We start from the raw sequence: 20,168 nt of genomic DNA on the forward strand, positions 1-20,168 counted from the left end.
AAGACAGAGTTTTAGATAATGAAGACAAAATACCTTGAAAATAAAATGGACCATGTAGAAAAGATGTTAAGAGACCATGAACAGAACTTCCAAGAAATATGGGATAAACCTTAAAAGACCAAATATAAGATTTATTGGGACAGGTAAAGTCTCAGAGAAACAAACCAAAGGAATGCACAATGAGAAAATATCAGAAAATTTCCAAAACCTAAAAAATAAAATGGAAAGTAAAATACAGGAGGCTTACAGGACTCCAAAGATATAATATTACAGTAGATCCCATCAAGGCATATTATTATAAAAATGCCTAACATGCAGAATGAAGATAGAATTTTAAGCACTGTCAGAGAAAAATGTCATGTCACATTTAGAGAAAACCTGATCTGGATCTCAGCTGATTGCTCAACCCAGATCTTCAAAGGTAGAAGGTCTTGAAATAATATATACCAAGCTCTGAAAGAAAATGATTGCTAGCCAAGAATACTATGTCCAGTAATATTAAGCCTCAGAATCAACAGTGAAATAAAAACCTTCATGATAAACAAAAGTTAAAAGAATTTGCAACTAGAAAGCCAACATCACAAAACTTACTCAATAAAATATTTCATTAAGAAGAAATTAAAAAACAGTGAACACCAGCAGGGCTGGGGTTGTGGCTTGGTGGTAGAGCACCCGCCTAGCACATGCAAGGCCCTGGTTTTGATCCTCAGCACCACATAAAAATAAATAAAATAAAGTTATTGTGTCCAACTACAAACTAACAACAACAACAACAACAAAGTGAACACCCTCATAGGGAGGAACTATCCTAGAAGAATAGTCAATTAAAGGAGAAACTAATTTAAATTAAAAACCAGAAATAAATCAAAATTCAGAAAATAAAAATCATTTCTCAATAATAACATAGAATGTAAATGGTCTAGACTCATCAGTTAAAAGACACAGACTGGCAGATTGAATTGAAAAATAAGACCCAACAAAATGCTTTCTCCAAGAGACTCACCTCATAGGCAGAGACAGCCACTGACTGAAGATACAAGGAAGGGAATAACACATCATTAACATAGATCTCATAAACAAGAGGGGTTTGTATCCTCATATCAGTTTACATGGACTTCAAGCCAAAGTTAATAAGAAGGGACAAAGACATTTCATACTGCTTAAGGGAATCACACGTCAATAAGACATAACAATCATAAATATTTATGCCCCAAACAATAGAGCATCTATATACATCAAAAAACCCTTCTCAATTTCAAGAATCCAATAGACCACAACACAATAATACTGGGTAACTTTACTACACTTCTCTCACCACTAGATAGATCTTTCAAACAAAAAGTAAATAACTGAAAAATACAATCAATAATTTAGACTTAGTAGATATATACAGAATGTTTCCTCAATCAATGACTAAATAAACTTTCTTCTCAGCAGCACATAGATCCTTCTCTAAAGTAGACCATATCGCTAATATCCAGAGTATACAAAGAACTCCAAAAATTAGACAATAAGAGAACAAACAACCCAGTCAACAAATGGGCCAAGGACCTGAACAGACACTTCTCAGAGGAGGACATACAATCAATCAACAAGTACATGAAAAAATGCTCACCATCTCTAGCAGTCAGAGAAATGCAAATCAAAACCACCCTAAGATACCATCTCACTCCAGTGAGATTGGCAGCCATTAGGAAGTCAAACAACAACAAGTGCTGGCGAGGATGTGGGGAAAAGGGTACACTTGTACATTGCTGGTGGGACTGCAAATTGGTGCAGCCAATTTGGAAAGCAGTATGGAGATTTCTTGGAAAGCTGGGAATGGAGCCACCATTTGACCCAGCTATTCCCCTTCTCGGTCTATTCCCTAAAGACCTAAAAAGAGCATGCTACAGGGACACTGCTACATTGATGTTCATAGCAGCACAATTCACAATAGCAAGACTGTGGAACCAACCTAGATGCCCTTCAATGGATGAATGGATAAAAAAAAATGTGGCATTTATACACAATGGAGTATTACTCTGCATTAAAAAATGACAAAATCATAGAATTTACAGGGAAATGGATGGCATTAGAGCAGATTATGCTAAGTGAAGCTAGCCAATCCCTAAAAAACAAATGCCAAATGTCTTCTTTGATATAAGGAGAGTAACTAAGAACAGAGTAGGGTCGAAGAGCATGAGAAGAAGATTAACATTAAACAGGGATGAGAGGTGGGAGGGAAAGGGAGAGAGAAGGGAAATTGCATGGAAATTGAAGGAGACCCTCAGAGTTATACAAAAGTACATACAAGAAGAAGTGAGGGGAAAGGGAAAAATAATACAAGGGGGACAAATGAATGACAGTAGAGGGGGCAGAGAGAGAAGAGGGGAGGGGAGGGGAGGGGAGGGGGGATAGTAGAGGATAGGAAAGGCAGCAGAACACAACAGACACTAGTATGGCAATATGTAAATCAATGAATGTGTAACTGATGTGATTCTGCAATCTGTATATGGGGTAAAAATGGGAGCTCATAACCCACTTGAATCAAAGTGTGAAATATGATATATCAAGAACTATGTAATGTTTTGAACAGCCAACAATAAAAATTAAAAAAAAATTAAAATAGACCATCTCTTAGACCCCAAAGCAACTCTTAGCAAATGAAAAAAAAAATAGAGATAATACCTTGCATTTTACCAGATCATAATGGAGTAAAATTAGAAATCAACAATAAAATAAAAAATAGAAGCTACTCTAACACCTAGAGATGAAATAATATGCTCTTGAATGACCAGTGGATAGCAGAAGAAATCAGAGATGAAATAAAAAAAAAAAAACCCTTAGGGATAAATGAGAATAGCGATACGACACATTGAAATCTCTGGGACTCCAAAAAGACAGTTCCAAGAGGAAAGTTTATTCCTCATTTTTGTATTTATGTATAGTGTTGCTGTAAATAGGTGTGTACATTATTGGTGTGGACATGTTTTCATTTCTCTTGGGTCTATAACTAGGAATGGAATTGCTGGGCATATGGTAATTCTACATTTAATCCTGTGAGGAACAGGGAGAGTGTCTTCCAGGTAATGGTGCATTCCCCTTAGCCTATAAGAGCATCTTGTAAAGTTTCATGTGCATTTTCCTGATTATTGATTATGCAAAAGATTTTTCATATGCTTATTGGCCATCTGTGTATCTTTAGAGAAATGTCTATTCAGATACTTTGCCTTTTTAAAAATCGAGTTTTTTTTTTAATCATTGAGTCGTAAGATATATACTTCTGTGCTTTTCTTGCAAGAGACATATCATGTTTTTCTTCTGTTGCTTTCAAAATTTTCTTCTCGTTTTTGGCCCTCAGAATTTGCACAATAATGTGCCTTCTTCTTGGTCTCTTTGTAGTTATCTAACTTTGAGTTAGCTGACATTCCCAGACGTGTAGTTCATGCTTTTCAAGAAAATCGAATGTTGTGCACCATTATTTCCTGGAACTTTTTTCCTGCTCCTTTCTCTATCCCCTATCCTTCTTGTGCTCCCAGTTTTCAAAAATGATTGTACCTAATGATGGCCCTTCCTTCACTTTTCTTCATTCTTTTGCTCTCTCTTTCATATTGCATAATGTCTATCAAACTATCTATATCCAAGTTTTCTAAGAGCTTCCAGATTCACAGCTGAAATCTACTGTTGAGCCTCTTTCATTTCAAGTTACTATACTTTTCAAGTGGAATTTCCATTTGGTTCTTTATCAGTATTTTCTATAGCTTTATAGATAATTCTCTATTTGATGTGACATTTGATTTCCTTTGATTCTTTGGATATATATCTACAATGTCTGTTTTGAAGCTTTTGTTAAATCTGCCATCTTACTGCTGACACAGGTTTTATGAGTTGTGTTTTTTCTAATGTAGGGATCATACTTTCCTGCTACTTCACATGTCAGAATTTGTTTGAAATTAGACATTTTTGATAATGTGTTTTAGCAACTTTTCGTACTGTTGTCCCTGGCCACTGAGGATTGCTATCATTTGCTTGCTTATGGATTTATTGACTGAATCAATTGTTTCAGTAAATTCTATTCTCCCTATCCAATACAATTACATTTTTGTCTTGTAATTTTTTGGTAGAAAGCTAAAAATCTTTGTAGGAGAGTAGAGACTGATTAAAATTGTAGTAAAACATGGATGTAGCTATATATTTTTCTTCTGATTGGCAGTTTTTGTGTGAGGTTGGGGTAATGTAATCATTAGATGAAAATACATTTGGGTATTGTTGGTGCTTTATTTACCTTCAAGACACCCAGGCTCTTAATTTCTCTAATGTTATATGATGCTTAGAATAGGCTATTTACAGGGGATTCTGCTCAGTGCCTGTTTTACCCCCAAACCTCAGGTGTTTGCCTTGCACCTGGGCCCCAGAGCAGGTCTCTCTCTGTGCTCTTGCTGCCCCTCCTTAGTAGGCTGATGGTCACCTGGTAAAGTGGAATGGGGCCGTGCCCTATCATTGTGGCTTAGGCTTAGGCAGGTACTCTGACCCTAGGTCCCAGAGGTGATACTGACCCCCCACCCCAGGCATCTCAGTAAGGAATCTCCAATGATCTAAGTCCATAACATTTTCTTACCCCTTCCCCAGAGGTAAAAGAGGACTTTCCTGGTCCTTTACATAAGGACAAGTAGATTTCTGCCCTGTCCAGATGCTTAAGGTTTTGTTCCACACAGGAGATAGGTGTGATGGATCAGGGTGTGGCATTGTCTTTTCCCACAGTGGCTGTTACTCCCTTCCACTAGGCTTGTACCAGGAGGGAAACTCTCTTGTTCTGACCCAGTGTTTCCAAGCATCCAGCAAGATTTGTGGAGAAGAACCTGTGAGTGAATGTGCATTCCTTCTGGGTCTGTGGCTCCCAGGGGTTCTATATTTTCATGTAAATCCACACGACCCTTCAGTGACTTGGTAGAAATCCTAGCTGAACTCTTCTTACCAGCTTACCTGGCTTATGGCCTCTGTCCTGTGGGTCCCTGCCCAGGGCCGTCTATTTGTAGAGGCATCTATTTTTCCTTGGATTGCAGATAAGTTGGCTGCCAGTAACCTCAGCTCACTGGGGGATTCAGGAAAAGCTATCACATTGTAGACGATAAAACTTCTTTTGTTGTAAGGACAGAAGTGACATTCTGTCAGGCTTTATTCATTCTAAGCAGAAACTGTATTTCCTTGGATATAACTTGAAAATAGAACCCATAGGATCTGTAGGTCAGTAGAGTGAGAGAGAGAGTGAGAAGACATGAATGTCCCTGAGATTTCAAGCCTGAGAGGTCAGAAAAACAAATTGCCATCAAGTGAGTTTGCAAAAGCTGCACATGGAGCACCTTGGGACGGGGAGGATTAAGCACCTGATTTTGAACATGTTGAGTTTGAGATGACTTTCCAACACTTCCCTGAGGGGAGATATCGGGTGGGAATGGAGATATACATCTGGAGGTTGGGAAAGCCTTGGATTGGAGATGTGAATTTGGGAGGCATAGGCAGGCAGTGATTGCTCATAAAGAAAATGAAGACCTAAGGACAGAAGGCAAAAGTCTGAATCTAGCACTCCTCAGTATCAGTGGTGTAGTATAGTATTTAGTTGTTGCATTCAAATAAATGACCATGAAATTCCAACAACACACACAGTCAGCATTCATGACTCGGTCATGGATCTGCATCGTGGCTGGAACTCACCTGAAGCAGGCTAGGATTGGTTGAGTACAAGAAAACAAAGGAGACAGAAGCAAGGTGCAGAAGCAGAATGGCAGAATAGCAGCATGGCAGAATGGCAGCATGGCAGAAAGCCCCTTGTCCAAGCTGCCAGCTTTATTTATATCCATAGGTTACATTAGGCCACTGGCATCAGTAGTGCATTATTGTTCATTGTGTCATTAGGCAGGTTATAGAGTTAGCCGCATTATGCAGCTTATTTCTCAGTTACATACTATAGTTGTGGTGTGCGATGGTAGACCTTTGTGTAGCTCTCAAGAAAGTCCATTGTTTAAGGTTACTGTTATGTGCTCAGGTTCAGGCTCAGCAGGGTTGGTGAAACATTGTGGTTGTCTAACAAGAGAGTTCTCAGTAAGAGCTGAGTGAGTGCCTGAGATCAAGGTCAAGGCTGATAAGGCTCTAGCACAGAGCCTTCTCATGTAGAACATTGCCACAGCAGCTAGGCATTGCCCATGTATTGGTTAACTTACTAGTTCCTTGGAGAAATTGCAAAATATTCCAAGTAGGGAAAACAGGGTGCCAGTTACCCACCGAGAGTTTGCTTACCAGAGGAATGCTGTCCTGTACATTTCCACAGGGAGAATCCTCACAGTTGAGCTAAGCTCCTGGTGAGTTCTGGTTGATTTCATGTGTCTCTGATTCCCTCAGGGCCATTCATTTGTGTCACATTCTCCAGGTTCTGCTTAGGCCACATCCACTAGCATCCTCTTGACCAAAGTATCTCATGGTTGAGCCCCACAAAAACGATCAGGACACTTTGCCATGGAGTTGGAGAGAGGGAGTGAATATATACTAAAGATTAAGCTACCTTAACAGAGCATATCCCTTTGTCCAGAAACAATCACATAGCATTCATAGGAGAAGCATAAGGATTCTACTTGAAAATTTCAAGTACCATTTCTGCTTTCCAGATGTTCACAGGGGACAGTTTCACCAAATGTCTTGCCACTTCATTCACATCTTGCTGGTTTTCCAGCTTTCTATAATAGTGCATTTGCTCTCTATAAACTAGTCCCAGTGTCACTATGATACTTTTCAAGTTCTTGTTTTCACAGTAGCCCAATATGTGTGAACTACCACCATAGTGAATTATCTCTGCATAATAAACAACAAGAACAATTTCAGTGGCCTACAGCCAGATGCAGTTTCTTATTACTCATATGTATTTAGGTTGGCTAGAGCTCGGTGGATTAATATGAGGTCAATTAACTCTGATTTTGCTTCATGTGTTTGCTTCATGCATCTGTTCATGTGACTGACACATCTTCTTCTTATAATGAAAGGCAGAATCACAGATGGTCAAGGCCAACTGTGGGGGTAAATCTCAAATCCCTCCTGGGGCTACATGTATTGGCATTGCATTGGACAAGCAAAGGCTCCTGGCCAAGTCCAGATGTAGCTTGAGGAATGCTGTCACAGTCCAGGCAGTTGTACAAGTCTGCTTTGTTCCTGCACAGGACCATCCTGTTCAACTAGGAGTGAGCGGCTCACTAGAGCCCCTCCAATCTGTCCTGAGCATGTGTGCAGAGGTGTGCTCTTGCACAGGCTTCCAGACCACCAGGGAAAAGCGAGGTCTTATCAATGTTCTCATTGGCTACCTTATTTCCCTGATCTCTTCGTTTAGCTTCTGGCCAGTCTGCTGTTTTTTTTTTTTCCCCAAAGATTAGTAAACCATAAGGATATTCGCCATGTTCACCATCTCCCTTTATTTGCCACTGAGATCACTACTGTTTCATGATTTTGCACCATATCTTTCTAAGCAGAGGGTATCAAGCATGTTTTGGGTGGTCTTGTCCATTTGATATTCAGCTGTGTCTAAGAAAATCTCTGGGTAGGCATTTGAAAATTGCAATTTGCTAAAATCCTGAATCTGGATGATTTGGTTAAATCTTTTCAGATGATATTTATGCAAAATGTGGAGGGCTCATTTTGTTTTAAACATCTCCAACCACTGTTAGACATAAAGATTAATACCTACTAGTGTTTCAAAGGCTGAAGCATTTCTAAAATTTGGTTGGTAGTGGGAAGTACAAGGACACCATATGGGAGTCTTTTACTTCCTGAAAGATGGAGCAGACAGATGTTTTACTATTCTTCCAACTACAGACAACTGAAAGCCTTGGTCATTATCTCAACAACAAAGAGAAGACTCTGAAAAGGTGGAGAGAAAGGGCAGATGGTCTGGGACCTCAAAATGTAAACGAGGCCATGGTGGTGATGTCCCTGCATTTTTAAAAATTTTTGTTGCATGGATTCCACACTAGGTAGTGAAGAAACTGAGAGTCTGAAGCTAGAAGTTTTGCCATCCAATTGTGCTTTCTCAAATAAATTTCCTCAGGTTTGGTAATGCCAAACCAGTTTGGGGGAGTACTAGGTGCTGTATTTTGCTATTTCTTTACTTTATATAACTTTAGGTGGGTCTCTGAGTTGTGCCTGGGAGATCTCTCCTACATGGTCACCACTGTCCTTTGCATATGTTTGAGTGCCCTCCAAGGTTTGGTCACTTGGTGGCAATGGGAGAGGTGGTGAACCTTTAAGAGGAGGGGTCTTAGGGAAGGTCACATGACTATCCCCTCCACCTCTATGGGGGGCTTCCTGACTTGCCCTGTGATCTCTCCCTCTTGGACGTGTTCCTGCAATGTGGCCTCATCCACCATAATGAGATGGGATCAAGTGGGTCATTAATAGGGTCAGGGTTATGCTCTTTGGACTTTTAAAATTTTTTTCCATATGCTCATCTGTCAAACTGAAGTGGGAGTTTGGATGGAAATACGATAACCTTTACAGTTTCCTTGGACATTGCACATGACCTGTGATGAACCTGAAGCCCAGCACGGAGCAGAGTCGTCCAGTCATACCTGTGTGAGTCACAGATGCTGGAGAAGAAACTATTTCTCCTCACGAGGTGGCATTCTAAGGCAGGACTTGCTGGAGATATAGCAGCGATCCCTGCACCCCAAGAATAACTATAACCGCATTTTCTGGTTCTAATTAAGGACGGGAGAGCTTTTTGTCTGCCTTCTTTTATGTCATTCCTACCTATAGCAAGGTTCCTGCTATAATCTCCATTCACTTATCATAAAATAGGCTCAGCAAAGTCAAGTGTCTTGTGGAAAGTCACACAGCTAAGAATTGAGGGAGGACTAGAACCTAGAGCTTCCTGATCATTATTAGATCTAGGGATTCGGGATTCTCTGAGAACAATTTCCCAGACAACATTGAGTAGGGCCAGGCAGGGGAAAGATGGGGAACCCTCAGGATGAGCAGGGTCAGGCTTCGGATCCCACTGGGCTTCAGGTCTAGACAGAGGTGCTGCATCTTCTCCCTCTTGCATTCTGCCCCATCCCACCCTGGAAGTCCTCAGACATGGGTGTGTAGAAAAGCGTGCATACCCCAGGCACCTGTACCTTAAACCTAGAGGTAAGGGGACCCAAGTCGTCCTGCTAAGGATGAGGCAGGACACAGCAGAGGTGAGGCAGCGCTACCGCCCCAGATCACAAGGGAGAAGGATGCAGAGAGTCGGGGGGCGGGCATGGGTCTTAGCATGGACACATAAGCTGAGTCCCAGGAGGTCCCAGGCAGCTAGGATGAAGGCACTGGTGAGCACCTGGCACTGAGAGACAGGGTCCCTTCAGAAGCAGGAGCCACTCAGGAGTATCCATAATGACCTATTGGATTTCAGGCTTGTTATAGTCATTGTCTCCTTTAATCTCCCCTAACACACTGCAGAGGAGGAAGTCTTATCCCAGGTACAGCGGGGGCAAAACTAAAGCTAGGGAGCTCGGGGGACTTGCCCAGCTCCTCAGCGCACCCTCTTGGTAGGTTGGGACACTCAACGTTCCTCCTTCTCCAGTGCCATCTGCAGAGTGGTACAAGGAACAGGTGCTCTGTGCGGACCACAAAGAGCATGGGAAGCCATGTGGCTGTTCCTCCTCCTGCCCAGAAATCTGCCCACCATATTCCCCTTCCATCAAATCCCTGTCCAAGCCCAGGACCCATCATCCCGCCTTCCTGACAAAGAGGTAGTTATTGACCTAAATCTACATGGCTTCCTGAAAGAAATCAGGAAATGATTCTTTTGCTGGGTGCAGGTGTGATGTGCTAAGGTGCACATTGCACTGCATTTGGTCTACCCTGTGGCACATACATTCAAAAAGGTGTGCAATGGGTGGCCATTGAAGGAAATGACCAGTTCCTCCCCCACACTGAGGAGGCTCCAGGACCCCTCCTCCTCCCTCTGCTGAGTAGCGCTTAGTGAGGCTGCTGCAGAGTGAGGCCACCAGCCAGCCACACCAGGGTCTCAGGGTCAGGAGTCTAGGGCTCATCCTGCCTGTTCTGGGACTCCCAAATTGACCATCACTAAGGCCCAGGAAGCCACAAGGGGCCTAGTGGACCAGCGCAGGCCCAGGGGGAAGGAGGCCTTGTTCCTCGAGGCCTGTCCAATTCCTTCTGATAATGCAGCATGACACCCCCTTAACCTTTGCTGCCTGTGCTCCTGGTTTCTATTTCACAATCTTGAAGCAAATTGCCTGCCACTCTGTCACTGTCACTTCCTCTTGCAACAAGGGACACAGAGTGTCAGTTCTCTCCATAGAGCAGAGTCGGGGATCTCCCCAGCACAGACATGGGGGCACAGCAGGCTCCTCAGGGCTCCACCATGTCTGCACCTGCCTCCTGGCCCCAGTGTCCCTGTCCTGTCCTGCTGCTGACCCTCCTACTGGGACTCACAGGTGAGTGACCACTGTCTGGGGAGAGTCCTCTGGCCTGCTCCGTGGGTCAGCTCTGCCCTGGACTCCCAGGGACTCAGGACAAACACAGGCTCTGCCATGGAGGCTGGGACAAGGCATTCTCTGGGCCCAGACCAAGGGTCCTGAGCAGTGTCTCTGGGATGGCTCCCCTGCAGCTGGGGCCAGAGGCATCACATCAGCAGATGCTTCAAACAGCTGTGACAAGAATCACTTGCATAATATTCTATTTAAGCTCACAATATACATTTCCAGGAAGATCAGTCTTTATATCTTGATAACTCCTGAGACCCCAAGAGGCAAGGTGACCTTCCCAAGGCCATGGAAGGAGCTCAGAGGCAGCTGAAGTCTGCCTGGCCCTCAGCTCCAAACCATCTGGGTCCGAAGTTGATGCAGAGCCTGCGGAAGCTCAGCCTCCATCCTTCCCCTGCCCAGTGCCTCACTTTCCCTCTGTCCCCAGCTTCTTCCTCCACTGTGAACTAGCTCTTCACATTCATTCCTCGGCTACCTCTCTCTCTTTCTTTCTCTCCCCCCCCCCCTTTTTTTTTTGGTACTGGGGCTTGGGCCCACAAGTACTCTACACTTAGCTATATTCCCAACCCTTCTTATGTTTTTATTTTTATATTTTACTTCCCTACCCCCCCCATGTAAATTTTTTTATGAGTTCTTTTAAGTTATAAATGACAGTAGGATGTCTTTTGACATGTCATACATACCTGGAGTATAACTTCCCACCCTTGTGGTTGTACATGATGTGGAGTTGCCCTGGTCGTGTGTTCACATATGAACACAGGAAAGTTATGACCAATTCATCTACTGTCTTTCCCACTCCCATCCCCTCTTCTTTCCCTTTATTTCCATTTTTGAATCTGATGAACTTCTATTCTTCCCTCACCACCCTCCCTTGTGGTATGTTAGCATCTATCAGAGAGAACATTTGGCCTTGGGATTGGATTATTTCACTTAGCATGATAGTCTCCAGTTCCATCAATTTACTGGAGAATGCCATAATTTCATTCTTCTTTATGGTTGAGTAATATCCCATTGTGTATATAAGCCTGGGACACTTTTTTATCCATTCATCTGTTGAAGGGCACCTAGGTTGGATACATAGCTTAGCTACTATGAATTATGATTTAAACATTGATGTGGCTGTGTCACTGTAGTATGCTGACTTAAAGTCCTTTGGGTATAAACTAAGGAGTGGGATAACTGGGTCAAATGGTGGTTCCATTCCAAGTTTACTGAGGAATCTCCTTACTGCTTTCCAGAGTGGTTGTACCAATTTGCAGTCCCACCAGCAAGTGTAGGAGTGTGCCTTTTCCCTCACATCCTCACCAACATTTATCATTACTTGAACTTTTGATAATTGCCATTCTGACTGAAGCAAGATAAAATCTTAGAGTAGTTTTGATTTTCATTTCTCTAATTGCTAGAGATGTTGAACATTTTTTTCATATATTTGTTGACTGATTCCATTTCTTCTTCTGTGAAGTGTCTGGTCAGTTCCTTTGCCCATTTATTAATTGGGCTACTTATTTTTTTAGTGTTAAGTTTTTTGAATTCTTTCTGTATCCTTGAGATTAATGCAGTATCTGAGATACCCAAGTTGCTTTGGCTACAGCTGGGTGCCTTCATGCCCAGAAACCTCTTCCTCTTTAAGAAGTTTCACATTTTCTGCTTCATGGGAACTGCTCCTTGGTAGGGCTGTCATAACAAAGTGACAATGTGCTGCCAGATATTTTCTCAAGGTTCTGAAGTCTGGAAGTGCAAGGTCCAGACTTTGGCAGTTTGCTTCCTCTGAGGCCTCTCAGTGGTGGTAACTGGCATCTCCTCTGTGTGTGAGAACTGGGGTCTCTCCTTATGTGTCTCTGGGCATTGTGTCCTTTTGAAACGGCAGAGTCATGTTGGATTGTGATTTCACTTAACCTTAGTGACCTCACTATGCACCTCCTCCTTCTCCTTTTTCTTCTCTCTTTCTCTTCCTGCCTATTTCTTTCAATGTTAGGGATGGAATCAGGGGTGCTCTGTTGCTGAGATACACCCCAACCCTTCATATTTCTAATTGGAGAGAGCATCTCCCTAAGTTGTGGAGGCTGGCCTTGAACTTGCAATCCTCTGCTGAGAGCCACGGCCGAGTCTGTATGGCCCCTGGCATTTTGCCAACAGTATTGATTGACAGGCGAGGCATTACTATCCGCCTCTGCCGCAACTTTTGAGTTCTCGCACTATTTTGGAGTTCTCATGGGGATTTCCGGGGATTCCCCGAGAGTTCCCATTGGTTGGGGAAGTGCAGGAGGAGGGATTTCCGGGAGAGATATTTCCGGCTGGGGGTTCCTGGACAAGCCTCCTGGCGCGCTCGGGAGGATTCCCCGGGAGCTGTGTGAAGTGTTTTCCTGCAGTTTAAAAATAAAGTTTGTTCCTGCTTCAGTGGCTCGTGATTTGTGCCCAGCCAGACTGCGGCAATCCTCCTGCCTCAGTCTCTGAGTAGCTGGGATTGCAGGTGTGCCCACCATGCCCACCTTTCCCAGGCCCTCTGGACTTTCCTGAAGAGACCTTAATTTCCCTCTTCCCAGGACAGGAAGGGCTGGAGGGCTTCTCTTGGCAGAGCCCAGGACAGCCCCTGCTCACAGCTCCCACAGGTTGCTTCCCTCCCTCCCCTTCTTTGGCCATGAAGCCCACCCTGTGACCCCTCAGCCCTCCTGGCTCCCCACTGTGGTCCTGTTGTGATGTCAATTTATAGGTCCTGCAGGGCCTGGCTCCAACTTAAAGCGATTCCAGTTACACTGCACCCAAATGAACACCCAGGTCACTGAGTGAGCCTTCCCTGGGCAGGCACAGGGTTAGCACTGTGTGCTATAGCTAGTCTAGCCCCAGGACAGCCCTCTGTAATGGATGGATGCATCATCCTCTAGCTGCAGATGGGAACAGGCAGAGAAGGGAACTTGCCCACCGTCTCCTTCCCCAGGCAGTGCAGTAGCTGGGATTCAAATCCAGAGCAGCCAGTTCCAAATGTCTTTGTTCTTTCTTTCCTGTTTTCTGAGACTGTGGATTGACCCAGGGCCATGTGCATGCTAAGTATGTGACTTACCCAGGAGCTGTAAGCCCACGCCCCCAGATAGCTTTCTGTTAAACATGTTGCCCTACTCTGCTTCTCACTGGAGGCTAATTGCAGAAAAATAATTGAAAACAGAGTCACCAATAGAGAAAGAATTGTCACCTGTTATACAACTCAGAGAGCCAGAATTGGATCTCTGGCTGTACTTGGTATTCACCAAAAATGTGCTGGATGTGCTGCCAGATATTTTCCTGAGCGTCCCCATGTAGTATAATTTACTACATATGCTGGGTGTGGTGGCACATACCTGTAATCCCAGCAGCTCAGGAGGATGGCGAGTTCAAAGCCAGCCTCAGCAAGGGAGGCACTAAGCAAATTAGTGAGACCCTGTCTCTAAATAAAATAAAAAATAGGGCTGGGGATGTGGCTCAGTGGTTGGGTATTCCTGAGTTCAATCCTTGGTACCTCCTAAAACATAATTACCTTACATACTATGATGGCAGGCAATACTTCTATATATGTTTGAGAGAGAGAGAGAGAGAGAGAGAGAGAGAGAGAGAGAGTGTGTGTGTGTGTGTGTGTGTGTGTAACTGTACATATGCAGATACAGGATTTTTTTTAACAGTTTTTAAAAATTAGTGCCTTGTGGGTTTAGACAAGGCTGAGATTCACTATTGTGTATTCACATGTTCACAGGAAAGTTAGTTCAGACTCATTCCTCTGTTCTTCCCTTATAAAGTCCCACCCCCCATCCCCTTTCTTGGCTCCACTGATCTTCTCTTTTATTTTGGATTAGTTTCCACATATCAGTGGAAACATTTACAACTTCCTGGATCTGGCTTATTTATCCAGCATCATGGTGTCTAGTTCCATCCATTTACTGGCAAATGCCATAATTTCATTTGTTTTTGAGGTTGAGTATTACTCCATTGTGTATACATACCACATTTTCTTTATCCATTCATCTGGAGACAGGCAATAAGTTTGGCTCTATAGCTTGATCGTGCTGCTATAAATATTGATGAGGCTTTAACCTGTAATCAGTATGCTGATTTTAGATTTTTATATGTGTATAACAAAGAGAGGGATAGTTGGGTCATATGATGGCTTTGTTCCCAGATTTTTGTTTTAAGTTTATTTGTTTCTTTTAGTTATACATGATAATAGAATGCATTTTGACATATTTCACATACGAGGAGTAAACTTCTCATTCATATGGTTGTACATGATGTGGAGGTACACTGGTCATGTATTCATATATGAGCATAGGAAAGTTATGTCTGAAATTCTGGTCTCTAAAAAGTGGTCATTGAGACTTAGGCAATGGCTCTGTAGGCCCCCACCCTCCACTTCCTGGGTAAATTGTGCTTCTGTAAACAGTAGCAATGGCACCAATTAATCCCCTGCCACCATTGATAGTACTGTCTTTCCCATTGCCATCCTCTTCCCTTCCCTTCATCCTGCTTTGTTTTGAGGAATCTTTATACTGCTCTCCACGGTGGTTACCCTTATTTGCAGTCCCACCAGCAGTGTATGAGTCACCTTTTCCCCACATCCTCACCAACACTTATTATTTGAATATTTGGTATTTGTCATTCTGACTGAACTGAGCTGAAATCACAGTGTAGTTTTTTTTTTTAAATTTTTAGTTATAGTTTGACACAATACTTTTATTTACTTATTTTTATGCGGTTCTGAGAACTGAACCCAGGGCCTCACATGGGATAGGCAGTGTTCTACCACTGGGCCACAACACCAGCCCCACAGTGTGGTTTGGATTTGCATTTCCCTGATTGCTAAAGATGTTGAACACCTTTCCACATATTTATTAAGAAATTTGTATTTTTTCTTTTGAGAAGTGTCTGTTGAGTTCTTATGCCATGTATTAATTGGTTTTTTTTGTGTGTGTGTGTGTTAAGATTTTTGAGTCCTTTATCTATTTTGGATATTACTGCCCTATCTGAGGAGCAGGTGGCAAAGATCCCCCGTGCTCTAGGATGTCTCTCCATGCAATTAATTGTTTCCTTTGCTCTGCAGAAGCTTTTTAATTTGCATCCCATTTATTGATTTAATTTCTTATACTTTAGGAGTCTTTTTAAGGAAGTCAACCCCTGTGCTGAGATATTGGAGTGTTGGTTCTACATTTTTTTCTAGGAGTTTCCGAGTTTCTGGTCTTCTTCCCCAGGTTTTTGATCCACTTTGAGTTGACTTTTGTGCAGGGTGAGAGAGAGGAACCCAGTTCCACACATGGAGGTCCAGGTTTTCTAGCCCCAGGTATCAAGGAGGCCATGTGCTCTCCAGTGAGTGATTCGAGTATCTTCTTGTCCCTCTTCCTGTGATCTTGTCCAGGGTCTCCGAGTCCCATGTAACTTAGTCTCTCCCAGCTGAGGCCCAGCATTCTCCACATCATTCATCTCAAATGCAGTGCCCACCTGTGGCCTGGTTCTTCTTTGTGAGGAGTGAGTGCTGGCCCCTCTGCTTGGCCACCGTGGAACCTCCCTGTAGGAACTGCTTCAGCTGTGGGTTTATAGGGTTTATTCATCAAGCCACCTTTAAGTCCCCCAAAGGAACATTTGTTTTAACTTATTATTCCTTATGTTAGAGCTCCTTGCCCACTATGGAGTGGGCTTTTATAGCTACGAGACCATAACTGTGGGAAATATTGGCAAGGCTTCAAATAAATGCCTATATTTTTCTGTTTTATATTTAGTTGTTTCTAAAGATTATAGGGGACATGGTGTTTGAGTTTATTCTCACCTATAACTATAATTTAATTCTTCTTATTACTGAAGTACATGAAATTTTAGAATTGGTACATGTAGGCTATTTCCAACTATACTGTAGTCACACAAAATGAAATCAGCATGCTTTATATCGTATGATATTGTTTGTTGTATAAAATGTTTAATATAAAAGTGTAACCTATAAATTTAGGGTTTCCAATCAAGTCAAATTATGAAAGTTGGAGTTGGCTTAGTTACGTAGTATGCATGCCTCTACACTACTGTATTTATTACATAACTATACTAAGAGATTACCTATGCTCTTCATTCCTGCTTATTTTCTCCCCTGTATCATATTTTTAACTTGAAAAGTAGCCTAAGGCTGCCATCATGTTTGCTAGATTTTCCATGAGCTCAGAGCACAAGGTTTAAAGTTCCTTTTAGCTGCATTGACTTAGCAGGTGTCTGAAGTGGCAGCCTTTCCCCTCCCTTTTCCCCTGTGTTATGCCTTTACCTACCTCAGCAGTGGTGTTCAGTCCCTGCCTCTGGTTGCTAAGAAGAAAGAGAAAGATCTGGTATCTCCAAGGAATGGCCTGTCCCTAGGGTGACACCACCAAAGGATAATCCTTCCCTTCATCCATTATTTGTCCTCTTAAACAAAACCTTCCACATGGCTAATACCTGCTGATGGCCAAATTTCCCCCTTTCCCTTTAAATGTTTACCTGGCAAGTCCCTGGTGGTCTGAGGTGGCCACTGTGGGGACATGCCCTCCTCTGTAGGGTGCGGCAATGAGACTCAGAGGGGGTTATGGTTTGTGTGTGAGGGGTTCCCTGAAAAGCTCCTGTGTTCGACAACGCAGCAGGGTCAGAGGGGAAACGACAAATCATGGAACCTCAACCTGATCCAGGTGTTAATCCATTTGTTGTTACTGTGATTTGAATGGGTCATACCCATAGGCAGGTGGGGACTTGCTGGGGCCAGCAGGTCATTAGAGACATGCCTACAGGATGATATTTTGGCCCTGGACACTCATGTGTCCTCCATGATCCTGGCTTCCCACCCTGGCTGCCATGGACTGAGCAGGTGTCCACCACATGCCCTCCTGTCATGGACGACCTGCCTTGGTGCCAGCTTAAGTGGAACTGACCTCTGAAACTGTGAGCCCCAAACAACCTTTCCTCCACCAAGTTGTTCTTGTCAAGTACTTTAGTTACAATTACCCAAAGTTGAGTAATGCGGAGGGGCTAGGGTGGTCATCCAGGAGAGCAACAGTGGTATCAACTGTGTTTTTAATTATTTTATTTTGTGACAGTTTAATTTAAGGGAGAGACATTTAGCCTGTCACTGGTAGCAGCACTTCAAAGTCCAAGCACATTGCCCAGGGGAGACGATTTGTAACCTCAATTTATATCTTTGAAGGAGAGAGAATTATATCTTTGAAGGAGAGAGAGCTCAAATTGTTCCTTCCCCTGTTCTCCTTGTACCAGGAGCCACCCATCCCACTGGATGGCAGCCATGGACGAGGTGGGAGGTGGGGATCAGCAGCAGCATCAAGGAAGCAGCAGAGACAGGGCTACCCACAGAGCAGCAGAAACTCCATTGATGGATGTCATGTAGGACTGTCCTTGGGAGGGGGACCAGTGGGGTCAAGAGAAAAGAGAACGAATTATCTTTCTCACAAATGCCCCACACCACACGGTGGCCACTGTGGACAGGCTCCTCCTCCTGAATGTGGAGATTTATCCTCATTGTTCCACCCTCTTGCCTCCCCCATGCCATGTCCTTCCCTAGCTCTTACCCTCTGACCACCTGCCCATGGATCAGGGAAGCAGGAGGGAGGAGGGATAGGAGGATGGGAAACAAGGGGAAGCAGCCCAGGCAGCCCCCTGGGTGTGGAGAGCAGGGAACAGCCTCCTAAGGAAACAGCTCTCACGAGGAGCCCTGGGTGGAGGCCCAGTGACAGCAAATTTGGGCTTCTGATGGTCACAACCATAACATGATAGATTTCTGTTGCTGTAGGCACTAGGTGTGCAGTCCTTTGTCACAGCAGCATTAGAAACTTACACAATGTGGTTGTACTGTGGGGAGATATGTGAGGGGCTTCAGCAATGTTTCATTTCTTACTTGAGCTGCACGTTCATTGCTGTATGCACCATGATCACTCTAGGCTGAAGGAGGGAACCCCATCATGAGCAGAGGTCTTCTGTGGAACAGGGAAGCTGAGCCAAGACTCACAGTCAAATGCATTTCCCACTAACTGTACTCACACCTCCCCAAAACTCAGGAGACTCAAGAGCACTAGGACCCCACCCAATGTCATGGACCATGAAGTGCCAGTGACCTTGTGGTCAGAAAGGGAAGAGGAACAAATAGTTGGTGACACATGAGAGCTCAGGGGAGGGCTCAGGCCCTCAAGTCCCCTCCCTCCACCTTGCTCAGGGCTCTGGGCCTCAGGGACAGGTGTCTCACAGTGTGGAGGTACAGACCAGGGGAGGCTCAGTGTGAGGACACATGCCCTGTGCTGAGCTCAAGGCCACTCTGTGGGCACTCAGTCAGTGACAGGCTTTGCTGACACCACGTGATAAACCAAGAGGACCCCCAGGATGAACAGTGACCACCCTGTGTCTCCCCCAGGAGTGGCTGCACAGGAGCTGCAGGTGATTCAGCCTGAGAAGCCAGTGTCTGTCGCTGCTGGAGAGTCGGCCACTCTGCACTGCTCTGTGACCTACCTGCTCCCCGTGGGTCCCCATCTGTGGTTTAAGGGGGCAGGGCCAGGCCGGGAGTTGATCTACAAGTTCTTAGGAGGCTACTTCCCCCGAGTCACAGTTCTCTCAGATGTCACAAAGAGGGACAACAAGGACTTTTCCATCCGCATTAGTAACGTCACCCCAGCAGACGCCGGCACCTACTACTGTGTGAAGTTCCAGAAATCGACCCCTTATGATAAGGAGTACAAGTCTGAACCAGGCACCGAGTTGTCTGTGCGAGGTGAGTGCAGCTGCCTCCTCCTCCCTGGGGTGGGACAGGAGGTCAGGGGTCACGCCCTCCACCCTGGGGGCCACAGCTGAGAAGCAGGAGCAGCACTGGGTGCTCATGTCATGACCTGCTGTCACCCCTTCTGCAGGTCAGGGAGGCAGAGGCCTGAGGGGGCCATGCTATTTGGTCCAGGCTCCATGGCTGGGAAATGGGGGACATCTGCACCCCTCACCTGCCTGCTCCAAAGCCCTGACCTTTTCCAATCTGGCCCAGCCCTGTGGCTCCCCAGCTGAGGGCTCTGAGGGTTTGGGGGACCTTCCAATCACAGAGCCAGACCACATCTGTTACCTTTAGTGAGCACTTCCCCTGTGTGGGTGAGCCTTCTCTTTTTGCCACAGACTGAGAAGGCCTCCTGTGTGCCGCTCTGTGCTCTGACTGCTATAAAACAGTAGGGAAATTTCTTCCAACAAGCTACCAAAACAAAAGCTTCCAAACAAAAGTTGAATAAAGAAACTATAGAACTAAATAATACAATTAATAACCTAGACTTAATTGACATATATAGAATATACCACCCAACATCAAGCAGTTACACTTTTTTCTCAGCAGCACATGGATCCTTCTCAAAAATAGATCATATATTATGTCACAGGGCAACTCTTAGACATTATAAAGGAGTAGAGATAATACCATGCATCTTATCTGATCATAATGGAATGAAACTGGAAATCAATGATAAAAGAAGGAAGGAAAAATCATGCATCACTTGGAGAATGAACAATAGGTTACTGAATGATCAATGGGTTATAGAAGACATCAAGGAGGAAATTTAAAAATTCTTAGAGATAAATGAAAACACAGACAAAACATATCGGAATCTATGGGACACAATGAAAGCAGTCCTAAGAGGAAAATTCATTGCCTGGAGTTCATTC

At 44.1% G+C, this 20,168-nt stretch overlaps 1 protein-coding gene across 1 annotated transcript; it reads left to right on the forward strand.

The window, feature by feature from the left end:
* Positions 1–18,716: 18,716 nt before the first annotated feature.
* Positions 18,717–19,617, forward strand: LOC131423769 (signal-regulatory protein beta-1-like). The gene has a single exon (XM_058575477.1). The coding sequence runs from the start codon at positions 18,861–18,863 to the stop codon at positions 19,323–19,325; it is 465 nt and encodes a 154-aa protein (XP_058431460.1). The 5' UTR covers positions 18,717–18,860; the 3' UTR covers positions 19,326–19,617.
* Positions 19,618–20,168: the final 551 nt, after the last annotated feature.

Source organism: Marmota monax, unplaced genomic scaffold (genome assembly GCF_021218885.2).
Source record: "Marmota monax isolate L192 unplaced genomic scaffold, Marmota_monax_Labrador192_F-V1.1 WCK01_AAM20220418_F8-fsc00014, whole genome shotgun sequence".
Lineage (NCBI taxonomy): Eukaryota > Metazoa > Chordata > Mammalia > Rodentia > Sciuridae > Marmota > Marmota monax.

Coding starts and splice junctions, on each gene's coding strand:
- LOC131423769 (XM_058575477.1), top strand. CDS start 18,861: ATGAACAGTGACCACCCTGTGTCTCCCCCAGGAGTGGCTGCACAGGAG.